Consider the following 23,221-nt stretch of genomic DNA (forward strand, 5'->3'; position numbering starts at 1 on the left):
TCCTAGCTGTGAGGTCTGCGCGCTAACCCCTAGACCACCGTGCCGCCCCTGTTTGTTGTTTTGTGACTCTCAATTTAGAGAGTCGGTTCACTAAAAAAATATATTTTTTATGTTGTCTTACCAAATTATGTGTGTTGTGTAAAATGAATTAGTAATGTAAAATCATATCAAATGTTTATTTAAATTGATTTATTTAAACCTCAATGAACAGCTCCAAAAATATAATCCTGTATAATGTTCTGTTTCCCCACAATCCCCCTGCTCAGTGTGGAAACTGAAAGGCCACCACGTACTTTTAACAGGAAAAAAAAGGAGGATCAAACTCATCGGCTCCCAATATTTTAATCGTCAGTTGTTGTGATGGTGAAAAGAAGCAAAGTCATAAGAAAATGACAGCTATTAGCTATATATCAACATAATCAAAAATATCTACATTAAAAACAGAGCGAGAAAGATTAAATGTTTCACATTTTATTTAGCTCCATTCCAACCCCTCAAGTGTTATGTACCATTTCTGACTGAGTCACTCACTCACTCACTCACTCACACACACACACACACACACACACAAACATACACATACAAACAAGCATGGTGACATTACAAACATCATATCGGACATTTTATACTATGTAACATACATAAAGACATGGCACATTCATGCATCTGCTTTGTCGTGTTTCATTTCATCAGCTGTAGGGAACAGAGAACAGAGCGTGAATGACGGGCTTCTGAAAAATAAGAAGCAAAACGTATCCAGTAGAGGGTCTTTGGTGATTGCATTGCAGAAGAGTGTCATGGAAGACAGATCATAGTCGGTTATCCAACTGGTGTTGTGTTGAAGCACAGAGCAAACACAAGGCCAGCCGTTTTGGCACCCTGTTTAAAATGGAAATGCTGAAGGTACATTGTATAGCCGGTACTCTAACACTGCTGGTCCAAAGGTCATTGCCTGCCACTGTGTTATATACTTATGTACAGCGGCAACACCCAATGTGTTTGGTTACTAAAAGGGAACAAACTCAATTATAGTTGGGATCCAAATTTTACATTGAACATTTTTAGTCAAACAGAAATGTCACAGTGCAGTAAAATTTTCATCCAAAAAATGCTTTTCATCAAACAGTGACCATTTGATTCATTTGCTTTTTAAATATATTTTTATACCAAAAAACAAAACTATAAACGCATATTATTTGTTTGGATTAAACAATATATATACAGTATATGGAGATACATGCTTTTATCAGAAAGCAACAACAACAAAGATTTATCGATCATTATATTTTTTAATTTTGCATTTTAAAGTTAGTGACTGAAAGGGCAAGACCGTGGGTACAAGCGGCCAAAATGGGTTTTCTCCGTAGGGTGGTTGGGCTCGCACTGTCATCCAGGAGAAACTGAGTCAAACCGCTGCTCCTTCGCATTGCGAGGAGCCAGAGGAGGTGGCTTGCCAGACGCCTCCCTGCATGGGGAGGTGTTCAGGGCATGTGGTGGCTTTTTAAAATATATTTTGATACGCAGCTTTGGAGAAACCTTCAATTTGAGCAAATTATTCAATAATTGTTTGTTCTTTTTGATAAATGTTTTCAAAACACAAAATATTGAAATGCATGCTTTTCATTGGACAGTAACAAAATAGACGTGAGTATTTCACTCATAGGCTTTTTAAAATATATATTCAATCTATTTTTACTAATGAACAGCATGTATATCCACATGTTTGGAATACCAAAATTGAAAAATTGAACATGCAAAATTTTCATTTTAAATTGTATGAAAAAAAACATACAATCTACATTAATTTTTTCATCTAAAAATCCAAAGCATTGCAACGTTTGAACATGTCATGATTATTCTATAATATTCTATTGAACGTGAATGTTTGGATTTTGAATTACAGTGTACACCACATATAGATATATACTTTCCAAGGAGGGACTACAATCTGAGTTCATGTCACTTGACTCCAACTCCAGTTCCAGTTCACATTTGAGAATGCAGTCCATGTATTACATTAAGGAGCTGCATAGTTTTTGGTTGAATGCTGGTCAAAGTCATGTTGATGATTGAGGAGCACACGAACATCATGTTGTTGTTGTTGTTGTTGCTCCACTCTTCCGCAGTCAAGCCACTGCCGTTACACAGGAAGTTCTACTGGACACACACATACTTCTTCCACCACGACTTGGACAGCATCTTCATCTTATCGGCTGTACTCCGCACCTTCTCCCGCCGCACTCTTCTTTCAGAATTCTTCAACCCCACAGCGATGGCGGCATCAAACACCTCCTTCAGGTTCTTCTGTGTCAGGGCCGAACACTCTACGTACGTCACTGCCCCGATTTTGTCGGCCAGCGCCCTGGCGTCCTCCTCGGCCACGGGCCTCTCCTTCCGCCTGGCCAGCTCGATGAGGACCTTGACGTCCTGCCGTAGGTCGCACTGCGTGCCCACCAGGAGGATGGGCGTGAGGGGGCAGCGCCGGCGGATTTCCGGGACCCACTTCTCCCAGACGTTTTGGAAGGATGCCGGGCTGACCACGCTGAAGCAGAGCAGCAATGCGTCCGTGCGACTGTAGCAGAAGTGGCGCAGTTTGTCAAACTCGTCCTGATGGAGACACAGATGCTTATTCACTTCAAGAAAGGTAAACAGCAATACTTCCTATTATTATATCACCATATTCTGTACTTTTATTCCACTTTATAGCCAGCATGAGACATATTTGTCAAGTAATAGGGCTCACTGGGAGCCCCTGGATACTTGCATGAGTGCCTAAACCTGCCCATGCATCAATCAATCAATGCAATTGCTCCTCCCATCAGTTATTAATGATAACCGCCACCTTGCAAAATAGAACTACATCAAAAAGCTTGTAAAATACACAATCATCCAAGCCCAAGCGCACTTATGTACGAGCACACATAGACGTATCATTAAAATGACTGCAATTGCTCCTCCTGCCAGGTATTACTTATAACCACCATCTAGCATAATACAAATACAAAAACGAAAACACATAAAATCCATGCTTGCTTATGTACAAATTATTCAAATTATTGCGATTGCTCCTCCCATCAGCTATTAATTATAACCGCCACCGCCACATACAATAGAAATACATGTACCTCCTTAAAGCCCACACTGGCTTTTTGACAATCACACATAGACATAGACTAGGTATTAATTATAACCACCACCTAGCATAATACAAATACATTAACGAAAACCTGAAAAAAATGCACACTTAAAGTCCTCCTCCCACCAGTTATGAATTATACATTACATATATTACAAATTTCCCCACTGAGGGACGAATAAAGGCATATCTTAATCTTAATCTTATAATCACCACTGAAAGAGAAATATATTTTAAAAAAAATTTAAAAAAATGCACATGCAAAACCCACACTCGCTTTTTTATGAGCACACGTAGATGTATCATTAAAATTACTGCATTTGCTTCTCCCGCCAGTTATCCATAACACCCTTATGATGTTACATAATAAAATAGATAATAAATAGCAAACATGGGGGGGGGGGGGGGTTCAAATGTCAAAAAGACCCCCAGTTCACTCAACCAACCTACCAACGAGGACATGCGCAAACGTGTGTCACATGGTGATCACTCCTCCCATCAGTTACTGGCAACCTCCACCTTGCATAACAGGAATAAACTAGAAACCTTCCCCAAAGTCAAAAAGGCTACTGTACGCTCATTCATCTGTGAGCACATGCATGCAGGCAACGAAGACATGTCATCATTACTGAAATTTCTCTTCCAGTTCTTTTCTCGTTATCAATGATAACCTCCACCGAACACAAAACAAGTTCAAAAAGCCAAAAAGCCAACGCCATGCAATGGACACTCATAACATCATTAATGCCATCTCTTCTCTCACAACCATAAAGACTGAAAATAATTCACAAAGCCACACTCGTAAATTGTCATATTAATGCAATCGCTCCTCCCACCAGGTATTAATGGTAACATCCACCTTGCGTTATAGAAATGAGAAATAATGCACACAATGAGCACCGAGGAGTCTCCCATACCCTTCAACTTGACACAAACCACTCCTCCTCCCTAATCCCTCTTTTCCTCCACAGTCCTTTCAGTCTTAACCTGCATCTTGGATGGGAGCGCATCTGCAGCGTGCACACACACACACACACATGCACACACACACACACCTCACACTCCAACTTGCATAAACACAGCCAGCATTTGTCGACTTTAATCTACTCCCATTCGCCCATACATGTCAACGTGTGTGTTGCAGCTTGTGTAGCGAGCTTTGGGGCGTATTAGTGCTTCAGTACACAACTGGCGATGCCTCATAGGCTTTTGAATATCGAATGTGCTGCTCCCACGGCAGGGTTCGTTGGAGTTGGATTATGAAACAAGCCTGCATGTCCCAGAGAGCATAAAAAACACAGTTTCACATGCATGATTGCTAGACCAGAGTATGGAAACATTACACAGAGAGTTTTTCCATATTGGTGGAACGACATTTGTGAAGACTAACGTAGAATTCTGACATCAAAGTGCTGCAAACTATCAATACAACTTTGCACCAATAATGGCTTCGTACATCCTCATGTCAAATAATTGTTTATAGTGCAGCACAAAATGAGTTATATTTGTTGGATGGATTTCTTTAACGCTGACAAGCATTCATGAAACGTCATTAGTTCATTATGGCCGGTGTGTGTGTATTCCTGGTAATTGGGCGGTGGTGGCGTTGTGTCGTTAACTCACCTGGCCTGCGGTGTCACACAACTGTAGTCGAACGGGGCTTCCGTCCACTTGAACCACGGCTGAGGGAGTAAAAAAAAAAAGAAAAGAGATAAATACATACTAGAATATTCTAAGGCTGTTTAAAGAACACGTCTGGCCCACCCAGCCTGCTAGTTCATCGGTTATGTCAGCGGCTGGGATGACTTTGTTCTCCTTTGCCGTGTTTTGACAGAGGCCATTTCAAGGTTGTGTAGTAAAGGTGGGGGTGGAGGGTAGATGGGGAAGGGGGGGGGGGGTTAAAAACAAAAGCAGATTTTGTTTATTCACCGACTCTTCCACTGGGCCTCATTTTCACGTTGGAAAAAGTGGATGAGTCACCAGGGTTGCACGATGGGGTCGTTTGTTCTTCTTAAGACGGGAGGGAAGTACCATGCAAAGACCAACATGGAAACATTTAGCATGTGTCCATGGGGGAGGGGCGGCTGATCAAAGACCAACACTGATTGCTAACTCGGTTTTGGAGTTGATCTATCTGGTTTAGGTTCGGGATTCCGCCTGTTGTGTTGAAGTGGTTATTGATTAGTTGCATCGCGCAGTACTTGCTGCAAGAGGCAGAGGCGCTGTTGGCTCCTTCATTTAACCAGTTTAACCAGTTCATTTAACCAGTTTGACGCAACATGTTAGCTGCAGCAAGCCGATTTCCACTACTACACAAACTGGCATGTAAGCGAAAAAAAGCGATTTTATACTCTTTGGCTTATTTTGAATGATTGTGGTTTATTTTTATTCTGCAGGGCGATCATTTAATATCTTGTAGGTGGAGCAATCAATATTGTACATGCATGTGCCCGTTTGGACTATTTTGAGTCTTTCAAAAAAAAAAAATTAAATATGGAAGTTGCCCTGTGATTGGCTGGCGACCAGTCCAGGGTGTACCCCGCCTTTCGCCCGAAGACAGCTGGGATAGGCTCCAGCACCCCTGTGACCCTTGTGAGAAAAAGCGGTAGAAAATGAATGAATGAATGAAATATGGAAGTTCCCAGTTATCAAACTATTTGTGTCAAAGTGAAAGCTAACTTTGAAATGTATCTTTCCACAAAACCTGTTTTAGTGGGAAACTGATATTTTCCTGAAACTTCCCTATGTTCTACTGCTGATTACTAAAGAACGGGAAAAAGTAGAAACAATGTTTTTTTGGTGTGTTTTTTTTTAAATGAAAGACTGGAGTCTAATCTTTGGTTTGGTATGTTCCGTGTTTACATAGCCGTAGAACACAATAATCTATGTGCCTTGAAAAATCAGTCGAAATCATCTAAAAGGACCGGTACTGAAGGGGTTGTCTTTTGAAATATGGCCAAGACAAACAGAAATGTCCCTCGGGCTTTGACTTTGTGGACTATTATGAGTCTTTCTAGTTATTTCTCTGATGATGTAAGGTAGCAGTTATGTCAGTAATAACAGGGGGGGGGTGATTTATGAGCGAGGGAGTGCACCATGAGCTTGGATTTTGTGGATAATTTCTGTTTATTTCTATTAATTATCTTGAATAACTGGTGGAAGGATGACATGAGCGTTCATGGTGAGCCCAGGCCAACCTCTTCCAAGCGTGCTGGGGGTCATAAAAGTGCACGAGGCAAACCACAGCACGACACAGATGAAATAGAAATGATAGCGCTGCCTTAAAGTAAGCCAATGCTTCCATTGTGTCATCATGTCCTAATCCTTTGACATATGATACTCCCTTCAATAAAGCGCTCCTCCTTATCATCTGCAGCTCACTTTTCAACACCCCCTTGCCTTTCTGCCACCTGTGGTGTTGCATAACTCTTCATAACTTCTAAAAAAAATGGAATACTCCCATTCATGGTGGGTTATGGTGAAAAATGACATCACCACCAAGCGCACAATCACTCTCTGTCAGAAAGGACGTCCGAGGAAGACAATGCGTCATTGTGAGCCGCCGTGACAGATGCGTTCACTCGGCTGCAGTGTGCAAGTCACACAGCGTTCCCACACTTCAGTGTCCTTTATGAGATTTCTGGGTTTTAAAGAGCGTACACACACATATTCATGGGCAAGTCGGTTTTGTGTACAAATGGGAAAACCAGCATCATACGGCAAAATTCAAGTTTTGGAGGGAATATATGGAACTAAAGTCACACAAAATATGTTGTTGAAGGATTCAATGGGTTTTCTTTTACTTTTTGTGGACTCTTATTCATAAGAAGAATATACACAGGAAGTTAAAGTTACATTAAGTTGCATCTTCCATTAATCCGAAGGTTGTTGCTTCAATGAATGGAGTCATTGCTTAGACCACAGATCGACCACATTAATATGTGTATATAATATAATGTAATGTAATATAATATAGGTGCTGCACGGCGGTCTAGTGGTTAGCGTACAGACCAGCTAAGAGACCGGAGTTCAATCCCACCCTCGGCCATCTCTGTGTGGAGTTTGCATGTTCTCCCCGTGCATGCGTGGGTTTTCTCCGGGTACTCCGGTTTCCTCCCACATTCCAAAAACATGCTAGGTTAATTGGCGACTCCAAATTGTCCATAGGTATGAATGTGAGTGTGAATGGTTGTTTGTCTATATGTGCCCTGTGATTGGCTGGCCACCAGTCCGGGGTGTACCCCGCCTCTCGCCCAAAGACAGCTGGGATAGGCTCTAGCACGCCCCACGACCCTTGTGAGGATAAGCGGTAGAAAATAAATGAATGATATGATACGATATGATATGATAATACACCTACAGTTCGCGGCTGAGTTTGCAACATATCAGAAAACTAGCAGAAATGCCCATCACTGTTTTCCAAAGTGGGCCGCACGGTGACCGAGTGGTTAGCATGTTGGCCACACAGTCAGTGTGGAGTTTGCATGTTCTCCCCGTGCATGCGTGGGTTTTTGTCCGGGTACTCCGGTTTCCTCCCACATTCCAAAAACATGCTAGGTTAATTGGCGACTCCAAATTGTCCATAGGTATGAATGTGAGTGTGAATGGTTGTTTGTCTATATGTGCCCTGTGATTGGCTGGCCACCAGTCCAGGGTGGACCCCGCCTCTTGCTCGCCCGAAGACAGCTGGGATAGGCTCGGAACCCTAGTGCGGACAAGTGTCACAGATAATGTATAAATGTTTTCCAAAGTCTAAGTGTGAATATTGGCTGAAACACAAAGATAATAGATCTGCTTTCGTGAATGACGAAGGACATTAAAAATATTCACATTTGAGAGTCTGAAATCAGAGGATGTTTACCAACATCCATTACCAACATGGCGGTCAATTCATTGGGTAATAAATTGTTGCAGCTCTCCGTGTTTACACTTCTTTTTACGCCCCCCCAAACTTGAACAAGTAACGCCAAAGGACACCCTGGACATGATGAGGAGTTGGACATCAGTAATCAGAATCGGTAATCAGTCCATCATTGTCATAGTACAAGCAAACACTGATCCCAGGGTGGAAACTGGACTGTTTCCAGAGTAGAAACATGGCAACCACATCAGGGAGAACATCACCACAGACCGGTGGTAGGATAAACAAACACACCTTATTACTGATATTATTATTATTATTATTATAGCACATGGAACAAATTTGGGCGGGTGCTCTGAAGGTGTCAGACAGGTAGAAACACAGTCATTAACCTCATTGAAATGGCGGAACATTCTTTGAGGAGCGTTATTGCACCATAATAAGTAATAAAAGTGTATCTTTATGGAAGGGTGTAACAAAGAAAAAATAAAATAATGTTGGGGAAAATTTTCAATGTAGGTTCTACTAATAGAATAGGGCCAGGGTCATTAAAAAACGACCTGAGGTCCGAAATGATTTAGCATACAGCAGTTTAGCATAATTATGCTAGCGTACAATCAGAAATTATTCCATAAAATGTTAACTTAATAGAAATATTGCATTCATTGAATGTATTTGGCTCACCAGAAAAGTCGTCAAAAGCAGTGGGGACGTATTTAGTGGGGTAGCCATTGGTGGTGTAGCTGACCACCAGGCTCGTCTTGCCCACGGCTCCGTCTCCGAGCAGCACGCACTTCAGTAGCCGCTCTTGCCCCTGTCCCGGCCGGGCTGGCTGGGCTTTGTGCGGCGGCACCGGTGGAGCCATGGTGGTGGTCCTTGGTGGGTATTCCATGGAGACTGGAAGCGGGGGGGGCATTCAATTCATCAGCCAGTTCTTCTCCTATACCGAGATGCCACCATGAGAGCGGTCTAAAGCGACTAAAACTTACTATTTCTATTCTTTTCACGCTGAATTGTGGCAGCTGCTGCTCATGACGCCCACTCGAGTTGCTTTACTATGAAGGGGCGTGGCCAGTGCACGTTTTTATACCCTGTTGACCCCGCCCACTTCTCGGTGGCGTGCAGTGGTGCAGGATGTCACGTTTTGGATCACTGTTATTAAATTGCAACAAGAGAGGGAATAAAATACTGCAGTACAGAACATTTTGTGATAAGCCACCGTTGTTTATGACCTGTCATTGCATGTTAATATAAAACCGACATTTTTTTTCTACACAGGCCTGTGCGTGCAAGAACGTCTCAAATGAGGGTATTTGCAGATTATCGCACACTCTGGCCTATTTTAACAGCTCAGAATACATGGCACAACTTGATCGCATTGCTTATCGCATCAATGTTCTAAGTTTACAATAGCAAGTTTAAAATAAACTACGTTAGTTTTGTCGTTGATAAACTTGCTTTACAGGTTGAATACTGGACCTTTACTGCCCTCTTGCGGCTGAAAGTGGTTACAGGTGGCATGTTTTGCAAGCGCTACAATGTCACGACCAAAAGTATGTTACAGCAACTTTAAATAATTAAACTGAGATTATATTGAGATCTAACTTTATGATACGTAATTCTATTTCAATTGGATGTACCGGGTAGGTTATTAATAACATATACACATGTTTACATTAGAAGATAAAATACAGTAAGCAGAAAATACAACTCCAACTCAGACAATTGCATTTTGTCGCCCTCTTGTGGCTTAAAGGCACAACTGATGTAAATATCAACAGGGTAACAAATGTTATACTGACAAATTTAAATATTTATATTGCTACATTTATTTATATTATGTATGATAATTGTTATGTCCAACCATTTTCACAGTCACACCTATTGATAATTGGTATTAGGTCTCCAATTAATGTAACATTAGGTTGTTATAATTGCAGTGTTTAAAGTATCATGTAGATTTTTAAAATATAAATTGCAAATGATTGTAGGAAATAACTAGACTTTTAAACTAAAATTGTAATTATATAACATGCATTTGTGAGCCAACTGAATGTTCTATGTCGAATCAAAATATTTTTTGTTTAAAAACAACAATGCTAGTTGTGTTTGTGTCACGATGCAAGAGACTTGTACTTGTTTGGTGACTATCCTGAACAATTTTTATTATTTCTAAAAGTGATTATTACCTCCAAGATAACAGTGGCCATGTCATCACAAAGGCATCATACAAAAGTCTGAGGCTAAAACAAGGGAAGTGGTTCCTATGATGAGGGGCAGCAAACATTGTCAGGAGTTATTAACATAATATACAGTAAGAAAGGCACCGGCTCTTACATTTCCTCAAAAGTAAACACATAAAGGTCTTCTTTTCACTACAATTAGACGCATTTCATTTAAAGTATTTGAAGTATTGATGGTCAAACTGCAAGATGCAATGTGATGGGAGGAAAGAGGAAATCAAAAGCTCGAAAAGAAAAGATGAAGTGACTTTGCTTGTTACACTTTCATTTACCACTCACACACGCAGACACACACACAACTCAGTCATGACAATGAATAACGATGACCCCTGTGTTTTTTTGTGTAGTTCAACTCACCTCCCTCGCCACACTTTGGTAAGTTTCCATTTTCTTCATTTGGATGGCAGCTTTTCAACCGTCACTTTTGGACATTTAACCCCCACTTGTAAGTTGTGAATAACTTCGAAAGTTAATAGCACATGAAGTACCGCATGTAAACCCTCCAGTTCAGTAAACGTCCCCCCCGTCTCCCCACTCCTGGTCTGGTGGAGCTCTCAAGACTGCTGGGTAAGACATCGCAGTGATGGCCCTCAGCTTCTTCTTCCTCTTCAACACTGACGTCCGTGAGAGTTTATTGGCCTTTCGGTTTGGCAACATCCGGGGTCATGTCCGGAGGAGGGCCGCCACCTTGGGCCAGTCTTTGTAGACTGCGGGAGACATACAGATTTGCACAATGTCATGAAGTAAAAACCTCCCTTCCAGCTTGGACATGACACCATATCTGGTCTGCCCCATACTCAGGCTTTGCTACACATCTTAAAACCATGCCCTAGATGTCAGTATCCTCCCGTCACACTCCTCGATGTTAAATTGGTGTATGTGATTTATGATCTATTATGTTGGACAAGTGCACCGCTACATGGTGTACATAAAAAGTGGATACAAGTACACAATATCGCTTCTTGGAGACACAAAATCTGTCTTCGTCAGGAGTGGACAAACTGCTACAGACATAAAAAAAACGTCTTGTTCTCAGCAGGGTTTACTAAAAGCAACTTTAAACTGTCTAAATCAAAGCTAACACATTTAAAATACACTATTGTGGAATTTCTGACAGTTATTTAATGTTGGTGAAAAATACTACAATAAGGGACCCCCGGGACTAGCTAGCTAACTGGCTAACTAGCTAGCTAACTGGCTACCTAGCTAGCTAACTAGCTAGCTAACTAGCTAGCTAACTAGTGACTAATCGCGAGCGAACTAACGACAGAATTTCGACAACGTTAATGTCTGTTTCAAATACATTATAAAAAACTAATTTATGTCATGAAATTAGCACTTCAAATTGATACAAACGAGCCACAGTACATCGTTAACGAGTGCCTTAAAAAAGGATCCCTGACGTCACATCAATTACCGCAATGCATTTAGGGACATGTAGTAAAACCAGGGACGCATGCGCTAAACTAGCACTATGTGACCATTTTTGACCAAAAATTTAGCTTACGGTTCAAGTAAACAATTAAGCTGCTTCTCGTAGTTAGTAAATAAAGTTAGAAAGCAAATTACAATCAAATAATCTGTACTACAAAGCATAAAACTGATTAAAGCAGACACGGAATGTTTGTTTCCGTTTAGCCACAAGATGGCGCTGTACTCACAAGTCCTTAACGTTGTCAATTTGAGCCTGGATTTTTGCAATCACCCGGTCCACTTGCTCCTAAGATAGCATGAAAAAAACATGTATACACGTAAAATAACAAAAACAGACTGAACAAATGTGTTCAATAAGCAAATGAAGTTTAGGACAGTGGCGTTAAAAAGGATTACCTGACGCTGACGGTAGAAAAGCGGCAAAGAAAAGAGAGCGATCACACCTGCAAAGGGAAGATTTTTTTTAAAATAAATGATAAATCCAAGCAGTCAACAAAAAGATGACTTCCTGACGGTGATGTGTTACCTATGATGAGGAGGGTTAGTCCATTGCACAGTTCCCCAAGGTATGTGATAAGGTACAGCAGAAACAGCAACTAAAAAGAGAGCATTCTCAGCGTTACTTGATTAGCACGCTTGAGCCAAGCTTTCAAGACTAACAGAGCTTCAAGTGACATAATGTGCCACAATGTGGCAATCAATGTTGACGGTGTCTCCCTTCATATGCCACTATCACAGATAGAGAAGGACTCCATCTTGTCCTGCGCCATCTACACACACCTCCTCCCGACTCCTCCTCCTCGGCCTGCATGTCTGTCACATTCCCAACAGGTCAGGGTTGACTGTAAGGTCCTCAGGTTTAGGCTCATGTAGCTCACACACACTCTGATTACTGCTAATGTCCTGCAGCCATCTCTGTGTATATGTCTGATGCTAGCTCAATATAGAAATGAAGAAGGACTACTAGCTAGTAACTAAATGCCCGGGGCTTGTAGGCGACCACAGCATATCCCAATGGACATTCTTTAAAATGTGTCATGTAGTGACATACGTATAACACAACTAGATTAGCCCAGAGTACACAAAAAAAGAAAAAATATTGTGTTTGTCCATTTGTTTCATAGTAGAAATTCCTGGTTGATGGAGAACACCAGACAGGCCTCTACCATGTGCATTCTGAGGCAAAATGTGCCACCCTTCTACTGCATTTTGTAAAAATTACTTGTGTATTTTTTGTTTAATCCTATCAACTAATACATGATGAATATAAGTCGTCTCGAACTATAAGACAAGCGTTTCCCGGGCATCTATTTGTTTGTGGTGGCCCGCTACTGATTAATTTTGACTGCCACATATCAATACCTATTAGAAATTCTCCACGTTTATGTATGTGTTTGCAGAGGCTCTTATCGCCCCCCCCCCCCCCCCCAAAAAATGCATCATTATGCAAATTAGATGATGTCATCAACAAGATGCAGCCCTTTGGGGAACACAGAAAACAATTTTTTCATTCATTCATCAGGTTAATTGGTGACTCCAAATTGTCCATAGGTATGAATGTGAGTGTGAATGGTTGTTTGTCTATATGTGCCCTGTGATTGGCTGGCCACCAGTTCAGGGTGTACCCCGCCTCTTGCTCGAAGACAGCTGGGATAGGCTCCAGCACCCCCGCGACCCTCGTGAGGATAAGCGGTAAAAAATGAATGAATGAATGAAATAGCAATGAATGTCTATGCTCAGTTTCAGGAAAACTGGAAGTAAACACATCCAGATGTAAATACCTGGAAATAAAAGCCGAAATCTTTTGGCGTCAAACCCAAACGTCCAGTCTACAGTAATAGTAACGGAATTGGCCTCGTTGTTCCAATACTTTTGGAGTTATTTATACTGTAAATATGTCACCATGAGTGACAGTTGCCGGCAGTAATACCGACCAAATTTAGTAAGCGAGCCCAATGAGATGGCCACTGCTGTCGCGCCCAATGACGGAGTGAGTCGGGATGGATGGCGTGGCAAATGAAAGAATGCCAGAGGGCGTGACATGCGCACGATGTCCCTGCCTTTTCTCACCTTGAGAGATTCAAAGAGGTTTCCGACAAAGAAGAGTCTTTTCAGACTGTCCACGGCGGAAAGAGTCATGACGATGAGTTTCTGCATGTACAGGTCCGTCTGCTCTCCGCTCAGGCTGATGTCCAGGTCCAAGTAGGACCTGACACACACGTGCACGAAAAGGACACAATCACTAAGTAGCACATTGCATAATTACAGATGGTCCTCTGGTTACGTACAAGTTCTGTCCCTAGGCTGGGACGTAAATCGAATTTTAGTCTAAGTCACTTATGCTGTACACCAGGGGTCTCAAATCTGGCCTGCAGGACACTAGTTTGAGGCCCCCGCCTTGATATGAGTTTAATGTCAACATTAAGTTTAATGTTGCGGCCCGCGCAAGTTTGATATGGATGCTGTATGGTATCATGTACCCAGAAAAAATGATTACGTTTGATTAATGTTCATGTTAAAGGTTAAATAACTGTTAATAGTTATCCTCCCTATCCGTGTGGAAGTGGTAAGTTTTTGGCTATTTAAGTTTAAAGGAAATAACTTGAAGGCTACCGTTTAGGTCGCTAGCTCTCTAGTTTGCGAGTTAGCATGTGTCTCAAGACCCTACAGTTGCGCAATATGTTGTAAATAAAACAAAGTATAAATGTGACTATAGTCGTGTTTTGTCATGTCTACAGGGCTCTAATAATGCTTTGTTAATTTTAATCTGAAAAAAAATATTTGTCTACCCACCAACTATATGTGGTTTCTTAAGTTTTTATTATTTGCCGTTTTATTATTATTATATTTATTTATAAATTGAGTTTGACACCCCTGCTGTACACAGAACACATGAAGGACATAAAAATCCATCCATCCATCCATTTTCCGGGTCTGGGTTGCGAGGGCAGCAGTCTCAGCAGGGAAGCCCAGACTTCCCAGTCCTTGGTTACCTCCTCCAGCTCCACCGGGAGGACACCAAGGCGTTCCCAGGCCAGCTGTGAGACATAATCCCTCCAGCGTGTCCTAGGTCTGCCCCGGGGCCTTTTCCCGGCTTGGCATGCCCGGAACACCTCACCAGGGAGCCGCCTCAACTGACTCCTCTCAATGCGAAGGAGAAGCGGCTCTACTCTGAGCCTCTCCCGGATGACTGAACTCGCCACCCTTCCATGTCCCAAGAACCAGATTTGGCCGCTGAAGACTTGGTCTAGACTTAAGTTTTCACTAAAATTATGGGAGCGAAACGAACCACGGAACATAACCCAAGGTGCACCTTCATACAGTAATCCCTCGTTTATCGCGGTTATCGGTTCCAGACCCAACAGTGATAAAAAACTTGATTTCCATGAAGTAGGATTCCTTAATGATGAATTTAGTATTTTTGTAGTTGTAGTAACATAGAAAACCTGTTGATGACCTCCTAAATATGGTTTCTAACATAATTAGAGCCCTCTACATATGAAATAACACCCCTATAGTCTCCTTTACACTCCCATTATTCAATATTGCAGACATAATAACAGTAAATGAGCCATTTAAGACATAAACAAAACTTGTGCTTACGTATGTGGGTGTTGCTATAAATGTTTTCCCTATGGGACCTGAAATAGAGGTGGACAGGAAGTGATGTCAAGAGTTGAGTTACAGCTGCAAAAGTTGCCCGTATTTTTATGAGGGATTATTGAGATAATTCAAACCTGCATCAAAAGCCTGTTGTTCTGGCAATCATATCTGCTGTTTATGTTTCACTGAACATTCCAGTACAGATTATTGACACCTAGTGACCGGTGTAGAATATTTTTTTATTATCAATTAACATCTTTAAATGTGCGGCACGGCGGTCTCGTGGTTAGCGCGCAGACCTCACAGCTAGGAGACCAGGGTTCAATTCCACCCTCGGCCATCTCTGTGTGGAGTTTGCATGTTCTCCCCGTGCATGCGTGGGTTTTCTCCGGGTACTCCGGTTTCCTCCCACATTCCAAAAACATGCTAGGTTAATTGACGACTCCAAATTGTCCATAGGTATGAATGTGAGTGTGAATGGTTGTTTGTCTATATGTGCCCTGTGATTGGCTGGCGACCAGTCCAGGGTGTACCCCGCCTCTCGCCCAAAGACAGCTGGAATAGGCTCCAGCACCCCCGCGACCCTTGTGAGGAAAAGCGGTAGAAAATGAATGAATGAATGAACATCTTTAAATGCATATTTTCTTATATACATATTGTAGGTCATGAAACCGTTTTTATGATTGTAAGTGCTTCATCTGGGTAAATCGCAAAATCTGAAGCGCAAAGCCATTTTGGCGAGGCCACACAAATAACAGTCGCAGTAAGAACATTATGTATACAGTACGACTGAAAAGCCAGCCAACAGTGCAGTCATACCAGAGTTTAAATGAAATGGTGGTCTTACTTGAAGGGGTGTACACCGTCGCCCCAGTTGAGGATGTAGAGGATTTTGTAGTATATGCGCACAGAGATGGTGACGCACGTGATGGCCAGGGACGCCGTGGAGACCACCGTGATGACGTTGAGCTGGAACAGGCATAGCAGAAGCACCACTAAACCTGTCAGCACCATGCCCGTTCGCTCTGTGTCCTTCCAGTAGATCAGATCCATCACTGGGAAGAAGAGGACATTTTTTTTAAAACATCATGCTTAGTTCTCACAGTTCAAGCAAAGGATGCTGGGAAATGTAGTTGTTGCCTTCACTGTGGCACTCCTCTGGTTACACAGCTACATCAGCTGTTTTCTAAGTAACGCCACCGCGACTGTGAGAAGCAGGCTAGAAAAACAGCAGGGGGCGACGTGAGGTCTTCCCAGAGAACCCCCGAGCAAGCGAAGAGAACAAGTCGGGCTTCAAAGCTGGGGCTAAATTTAGCCCTGAGATGACAGAGCGAAGCAAGCGGTGGAAGAGAATTTAAATGCAGCCTTTTTCACGGCACCTGCTGCCAGGCGTCAGGCTGTGAGCAGCGCCCACCTTGGTTTCCCCTCGTCGTCACCGGGCAACAGCCGCCCTGGAGACTGTAGGTGGCGTCGGTACAGTACACAGTAATACTGTATGTGGTTCTTTTATCTATTCTGTCTATTTCCCACTCAGAATGTACTCCCGAAGCAAATAATCGGGAATCTAAAATTATGATATAATTCAAATAAAAATAAAATCTTCCTACTTGAAATATCTGATTTGTGGTGTTATGTAATGCAGCTTTGACATTTGTACGCATGCCTTTACCATTATTCTCCCCTTTCCTTAGTAAAACTGCATAAATATATTTCTGACGTGTATTTCATGACATGAGCGCTGGAAAAAGTGGCTTCCAGGATGAGACCATTTGAGAACCCCTGCTGTAGAATCAATTGTAGGACTGGACTATCCGCAGAGAGGATTATTCTGTGTGTGTGTGTGTGTGTGTGTAGGGTGGTCACAGCAGATGACAGCTCGTTTTGGGACAGAATAAACACTGCAATCCTGGTGGCATCTAAGCTTTTAAAAAAATCAGAACTCCGAAACATACCGAGCCAAACTCAACTGCACGGTGCTGAAAACATGGTTTCACTTCTGAACTGCGTTCAATACTGTGCACCCGATGACACCAGTAGGACCCTTAACTAGCAATGGCAATTTAATATAAGACACCATGGTGCAAACGCGACATGACATTGTTCTACTTATTCCAGCAACTGCTGCTACATCAACGTGAGCTGAATGAATGGTGAAGCTGCACCGTTTCCTGGCTAATTCCACACACGTTCATCCCGAATCTTCACCAAGGCAAACACTCAAGACTACAAAGACACTTTTCTCTCTCCACACACTTGATAGAGAAACTAAGTTCCTATTCTCTTTACAGCCAAGTTCTCACCTTTGCTGGCCATTTTGGTTGTTGCTTCCAGCGCTTACCCTCACACCCTCTCTCTTGTCCCACCGTGCTGCCCCTCGGGGCTGTTTTTGGCCAGCCCCTGCCTGATCAGCGCACCAAAAATAAATCTTTTTCCTGCGGCACCGCCCCCCAGCTACCACTTCTACATTGAAGAAGCGGGTGGGGGGGTTAGGACAGGGGTGGGTTTCGAAGTGAAGACAGCAGTCGCCACAGCGGCAAATTGCTCCGACAATCACGGAAACCCCGAGACAAGCAGGTGAATGCTTAGTGTTACTTTAAAGTTATGTCACCACCTCAAACATTTAAAAATAGAACCATGTAAGGGTCATTTTTGGAAGCTAGAGTGACAGTTCAGAGGCGAAGTGAAGAGCTAAGTATTTTAAAAATACATCAAATCTATTATTGGGCTGAAGCGTGGTTAGCAGACCCGAGCGACAAAGACGGTAGAAACATGATGCTCCAATAGATTAATGTGTGCTATTTATTTGGGACACCCTAAACTCTTGTCATCATCTTGACTGCACATTCATCAAAAGTCTCGGGGGTCACGGTACAACCCCCTCCACAAGCGCGCCACCAAAATAAGACTGCTTCTCTTTACTGACTGACTGGTCCACTTAAAATGCCACCGAGCTGGAAGACAGGATGTTATCTTCCGCTTTGCTTACATCTGCAACAAGAAGAAGCTAGCATCCAAAGCTAAACAATACACTGTGAAGTGCTGCCGTGTGCTCTGACGGCTTCATCCCGGGCCAGGAATACATTCCACCGATCATTAGGTTACTATGGAGACATGATGGAGAGGCAGGACTTTTCAAGGGTGAGCGTCTATCTTAGCTCGGCTCGTGAAGGATCAATATGAAATGTGATCACTTCCATTCACGAGCTAAGTAAGACAGGGCTACATGAGATATAAAAGGCTGAGGTACCTGCTATGTGGGGGCTTTCTGAGGGGTCGGGGGCCGAGTACGGACACTGGCTGGGCGGCTGTTCCTGAGTGTTGTGAGTGACGGCGGCAGGCGATGGGGACACAGGGCCGGTGGGTCGTAGTGGCTCCTCTGTCGTGGTTTCCCCGGCGACAGGTAACTCGGGCTCGGGGGTTGAGGTCGTCGCTGCTGCTGGGAAACAAGCGTGACATCACTTGCATGATGACATCATCATCAAGGATGCATTGATAGCACATTTAAACTTGAAAGTACGCCTTAGCTTTCATGACATCAGAATTTGTATTAAAGGGAAATCAAAATGGTGGTTGGGTTAGACCAGGGGGTGTCAAAGTGAGGCCTACGCCACATTCTAAAAATATATATTTTTTTAAAGAAAAATGCAATGGCAAAAATGGAAAATCTGCAGTAATATAACAAGTTATGAGAAGAACAATATTATGAGGAAAAATGACATCATTTTTAGTGTCAAAGTTGCAATTTTTGGAAAACTAGGTTGCGGAAAAAGTTTGAATGTTACAAAAATCAAGTCAAAATATTATCGGAATAAAGTAAAAAATTATTACAAGAACAAAATTTACAAGAATTGAATTCAAACAATTAGAAAATGAAAAAAATCTGCAAAAATAGGGGGAAAATTTGTGGTAATTTTTAAGAATAGAGACAAAATATTAAGAGAAAAAAGTCTTGATGAGAAAGTCGCAGTTTTATGACAATAATGATAATAATTGTTATTATTATATAATCATTATATTAGAGGGGCTCTAATAATAATAACAACAACAATAATAATAATAATAAAATAATAATAATAAATTGAATCTATTATGATTATAGATTCTAAATTATTATTATAGATTCATTTAGATGTCCCTAAATTAATAATAATAAAATAATAATAATGGGCTCCAGCGCCCACCGCGACCCTCGGGAGGAGAAGCGGTAGAAAATGAATGAATGAATGAATAATAATAAATTGAATCTATTATTATTATTATAATTATTAATATTTGAACCCCTGGCTATTTTATGTCCATACCGTGGATAAAACTATACCCCACAAGTAAACAAGTAAATGGCTGAGATATTCTCAGAGGAATATCACTACATCAAGACTTTCAAACTTTCCACACTACAAAATAAGTCATAAAAGTGTTTAATGATTCGTGGTGATATCAGATTGATATTGGCATCGGAAGTGAAAAAGTGCTATCGGGGTACCCCTGCTAGTGTGATTTGCGACCCCCTATGACCCCTTGTGTCCCGACTGTGTCTGGAGCAGCGTGCAGAGAGGACAGTTGGGTTTGCTGATGTCTTTTTGGTGTGATTCTCTCGACTCTAGCCTGTTTTTGCAATAACGGGATTGTTGATGGCCCACCTCGTCATCATCCTGACAAGGTAGATGTTACAATACCATCTTTATCCTTGATGATTGTCACTAGAGTCAAGAGTCTTTCCTACCTGGAAGCATCTGTGTTTGCAATGATGGAAAAGGAAGCGGCTCAGTCTGGGCTAAACTGCTCTCCTCACTTTGGATCCCCGCATCACCCTCTAGACTCTGAGGAGATGGCTGCATGGTTATGGTCTCAGCTCGCCTCCTCCGCCTCCTCCTCGGGCTTAGTGTCCTCATCTCCACCCTCTCTTGTTCGCTGCTTTCCGACGCCTCCTCGTGCTCATCACTCAGAAAGCCGTGGGGGTCCCAGTCCACGTCTGGGGAGTCCAGTGACGTATCCAGGGTGTCCAAGCGCGCTAGGGAGGTGCGACTCCCCCGAGGTCCGACCCTGCGCCTGTCCCGGTGGCTCCGTGATGCTCCCACCGCCTCGGGCTCAGCGATGGCGATGTAGGAGAAGGTCAGCTCGAAGGAGTTCTGACGTGGCGTTCCCCAGACGGATGGGGACGAGGCCAGAGTGTCATCGTCATCGAACCCCACCTCCTCGTCCTCGGACCAGTCCCTCGCTGTTTGCAGATCGTACACCTCCGACTCCTCATTACCACCTGGAGAAAACATAAAACAGTGCCATAAATGCATGCTTGGATGAGATTTGTGTTAAAGATGCCCCTCAAATATCTTTTGGATGAACTAGGACGGAGATGGTGAGCTTGTTTCCTGCAGACCTTGTGTTGTATCTCACACGACTGCATCTGTTATTGAAAATAAAGGCTGTAGAACATGCACACAGACTGTCTAGCCTGTGCTATTACTTTTCTGACAAATACATTACTGATGCTGGCGTCGTTATTAAACCCCAGTTTGACCCCATAAGTCAGAATGACTTGAAATTTCTCACACAACTCAAAGCCCTGTACAAAACACCCATCGTAACTTAAGGATGTTGAGTAGAATCACGACGAAAGTTAGTACGCACCTATAGCGGACTGAATAGAACGTGTGTGTAAAATTTCAACAAGATTGGTTGAAAAACATGTCCGCCATCAAGCAAACCTTCTGTGCACAACCACTAATTCTCTACTATTTGTCCAATCATTATAAAACTCTGAGGATTAATTGAATTAAATGTATGCTAGCATGTATTCAAAAGTATTTCTAGTGGTGACACTTTATTCGCCTCACCTAAAATAACAAAAAAGGAGTGTTTGAACAGAAAGTGCAGCACCTAAAGCTGGAAAGCCTCTTTGAGACATCAAAAGAGAAGCTCGCCATTACTTGTGGATCTACAATGTGAACCGATGCTGGTGTTCAGTTTTCCAAAAGCAGCAGCTCTGAGTCATGTGTCAGTGTGTCAGCGTGCAGCTTTCATACCATCGGTGCATGGGGGTGTTGAATCTGGAGTGGATGCCACTGAGCCATATTCCTCTGGAAGGCAACAAGGGCACAATATTTTTATTGCTGGGGTGTTACTCATTTAAAAAAATGAAACATAGTTCCAACATAACAGGCTAGCAAGACAATAATGCAACTTGGCAGTGATAAAAATCAGGCTAATTATACAGAATCTATGTAAACAGATCATAATGCAATAACTATGTGCAACATTCAGCCATGTGTTTTTTTTAAAGAAGAGCTCAGAGGAAAGGAGAATAGGAAAGATGAAGGGGACGAAGGGTGGGGGGGGGGGGTGACTAACGCATCCAAAGCTCACAGTAGCTAGAAATAAAAAGATGCTGCGCTACAGCTGAGAGCAGATACACAAACGTGCTCTTGCAAGGGAAGGATAGAAAAGAAACGCAGACTCACGGCAGTGGGAGAATCCTAAAACCTGGCCCATACTCCATCAAGGCATCGCTGAGCCCTCCCGGCCTGGAAGACACCACCTCCCTCCCTCCCCGCCTCCCTGCACCCTCATGTGATGCTGGTAGCACACGTCGTGTGGAAAATCCTCTCTCTCTTTCTCTCTCTCACACAGACATCCTTCTTCTTGCCCGCTGCCTCTGTGGTCCCTTGGTGGTCTGTATGAGCAGCTTCCTGCCTCTGACCGCCCCGCCCTGACTCACTCCAGCAACCCCCTCCCACCACCACCACCACCTCCACATCCTCCTCCTGCTTGCTCTCACATCATCATCACCATGGCTGCAGCGCTCGTAGAGTACGCTGCAGTAAACAGAGAGCAGCCCGGCTGCCTGGTCGTCACGGCCGAGTCATCTGAGCATCTAATGGTGGGGGGGGAGAAGCCGTCAATAATGCATGAGATGGGGACATACAGTATTTTTAGTATGTTAAGTATATTATCCACATGTCTGCATTCTAGTTTGTGTTACACAATGTTAATATGTTTTACACATAACAAAGTAACAAATATTTCAAAAGAGTTGAGAGCAAATACTGTAATACAGTATACTACAACATACCAAAAGGGGGCAGTGTTTAGCTGTGACTGGTGCATCTCATGAAGTAGCGTGACTACTTTTTCTACTGTATACACACTGAACAAACTACTAATAACATTTCACATACTGAAAACAAATATAAAAAAATAATGAGTACAATTCGTTTATTACAATTAGTACAAATAGTTTCTGCTCCCATTTTTTATGAGCTGAGCACCAAGATGTAAACAAAAGCTCTATGCCTCTCAAATATAAAACAAAAACAATCAAAATATAATATATTGTTTATGAATCTGTGTTAGTGGACATTCATAATTCAGTGTGGCATAAGCAAAATGCTGATGAGAAATCATGATTTTTGCACAGGTGTGTCATAAGCTGGCCCCAATAAAAGGCCACACCAAATATGCAGTTAGGTTGTATCAGGAGGTCCCAAACCCCGTCGGTTTCTGGTGTGACCACCCAATACAGTTAAACTGTACATTTGGGAGCGGCCTTTTACTGGGGCCAATCGTCTTCATGTGCTACACCTGTGCGGTGGATGAATTATGAATGCTCGCTTACACAGATTTGAGACAATATTTGATTTTGTACACAGAAAAAGCTTACGGCAGTGATATAATTTTGATATGAAATACAGAGCAACCCTGCAATTGACAAGGGAGTAGCCCACCTCCTGCTGGGGTAAGGTGCACCTCGAAAGACATGAGCTGAATGAATGGCATTTAATACGGAGCTGTGATTCAATGGCTAATTAAAGAATGAAATCTCTTGGTTGCAAAAAGCTGCAGTATCTATGAATATGCACACATTATGACAGGTCCTTTCTAGGATGTAACATATCATGCAGTTGTAAACCTTAATGAACCATGACTCATTTAGCAAACCGAAAGATA

The 23,221-nt window shown here is 42.5% G+C and overlaps 2 protein-coding genes across 4 annotated transcripts; both read right to left on the reverse strand.

Moving 5' to 3' along the window:
- Window positions 1-326: 326 nt before the first annotated feature.
- rhoub (ras homolog family member Ub) lies at window positions 327-9,067 on the reverse strand. The gene is made up of 3 exons (XM_058079686.1): window positions 8,682-9,067; window positions 4,760-4,818; window positions 327-2,607 (listed from the first exon to the last, which is right to left on the reverse strand). Exons 1-3 carry the CDS (start codon window positions 8,911-8,913, stop codon window positions 2,155-2,157), a joined length of 744 nt encoding a protein of 247 aa, XP_057935669.1. The 5' UTR covers window positions 8,914-9,067; the 3' UTR covers window positions 327-2,154.
- A 1,026-nt stretch (window positions 9,068-10,093) lies between these two features.
- Window positions 10,094-21,931, reverse strand: rtn2a (reticulon 2a). 3 transcript variants are annotated; one of them, XM_058079682.1, is made up of 10 exons: window positions 21,736-21,931; window positions 21,301-21,354; window positions 20,001-20,534; window positions 18,525-18,713; window positions 16,125-16,332; window positions 13,745-13,883; window positions 12,201-12,270; window positions 12,071-12,117; window positions 11,902-11,960; window positions 10,094-10,947 (listed from the first exon to the last, which is right to left on the reverse strand). In XM_058079682.1, exons 1-10 carry the CDS (start codon window positions 21,764-21,766, stop codon window positions 10,872-10,874), a joined length of 1,407 nt encoding a protein of 468 aa, XP_057935665.1. In that variant the 5' UTR covers window positions 21,767-21,931; the 3' UTR covers window positions 10,094-10,871. The 3 variants fall into 3 exon arrangements, with proteins under 3 accessions (XP_057935665.1, XP_057935666.1, XP_057935667.1); XM_058079683.1 differs by having other exon boundaries at window positions 10,095-10,947; window positions 18,525-18,710; window positions 21,736-21,930; XM_058079684.1 differs by lacking the exons at window positions 18,525-18,713; window positions 20,001-20,534; window positions 21,301-21,354; window positions 21,736-21,931 and adding an exon at window positions 17,578-17,699 and having other exon boundaries at window positions 10,096-10,947.
- Window positions 21,932-23,221: the final 1,290 nt, after the last annotated feature.

The sequence above is a fragment of the Doryrhamphus excisus genome, chromosome 8 (genome assembly GCF_030265055.1).
Source record: "Doryrhamphus excisus isolate RoL2022-K1 chromosome 8, RoL_Dexc_1.0, whole genome shotgun sequence".
Classification (NCBI taxonomy): domain Eukaryota; kingdom Metazoa; phylum Chordata; class Actinopteri; order Syngnathiformes; family Syngnathidae; genus Doryrhamphus; species Doryrhamphus excisus.

Bases quoted from the DNA above. Each gene is read 5' to 3' on its own strand.
- rhoub (XM_058079686.1), bottom strand. From the start codon at position 8,913: ATGCCCCCCCCGCTTCCAGTCTCCATGGAATACCCACCAAGGACCACC. The intron at 4,819-8,681 runs GTGAGCCAAATA...TTACTCCCTCAG, and splicing joins TGCTTTTGACGACTTTTCTG to CCGTGGTTCAAGTGGACGGA. The intron at 2,608-4,759 runs GTGAGTTAACGA...TGTCTCCATCAG, and splicing joins TGTGTGACACCGCAGGCCAG to GACGAGTTTGACAAACTGCG.
- rtn2a (XM_058079682.1), bottom strand. From the start codon at position 21,766: ATGGGCCAGGTTTTAGGATTCTCCCACTGCC. The intron at 16,333-18,524 runs GTACCTCAGCCT...TCTTCTTCCCAG, and splicing joins AGAAAGCCCCCACATAGCAG to TGATGGATCTGATCTACTGG. The intron at 12,271-13,744 runs GTGAGAAAAGGC...CTCTCTTTTTAG, and splicing joins ACCTCTTTGAATCTCTCAAG to TTGCTGTTTCTGCTGTACCT.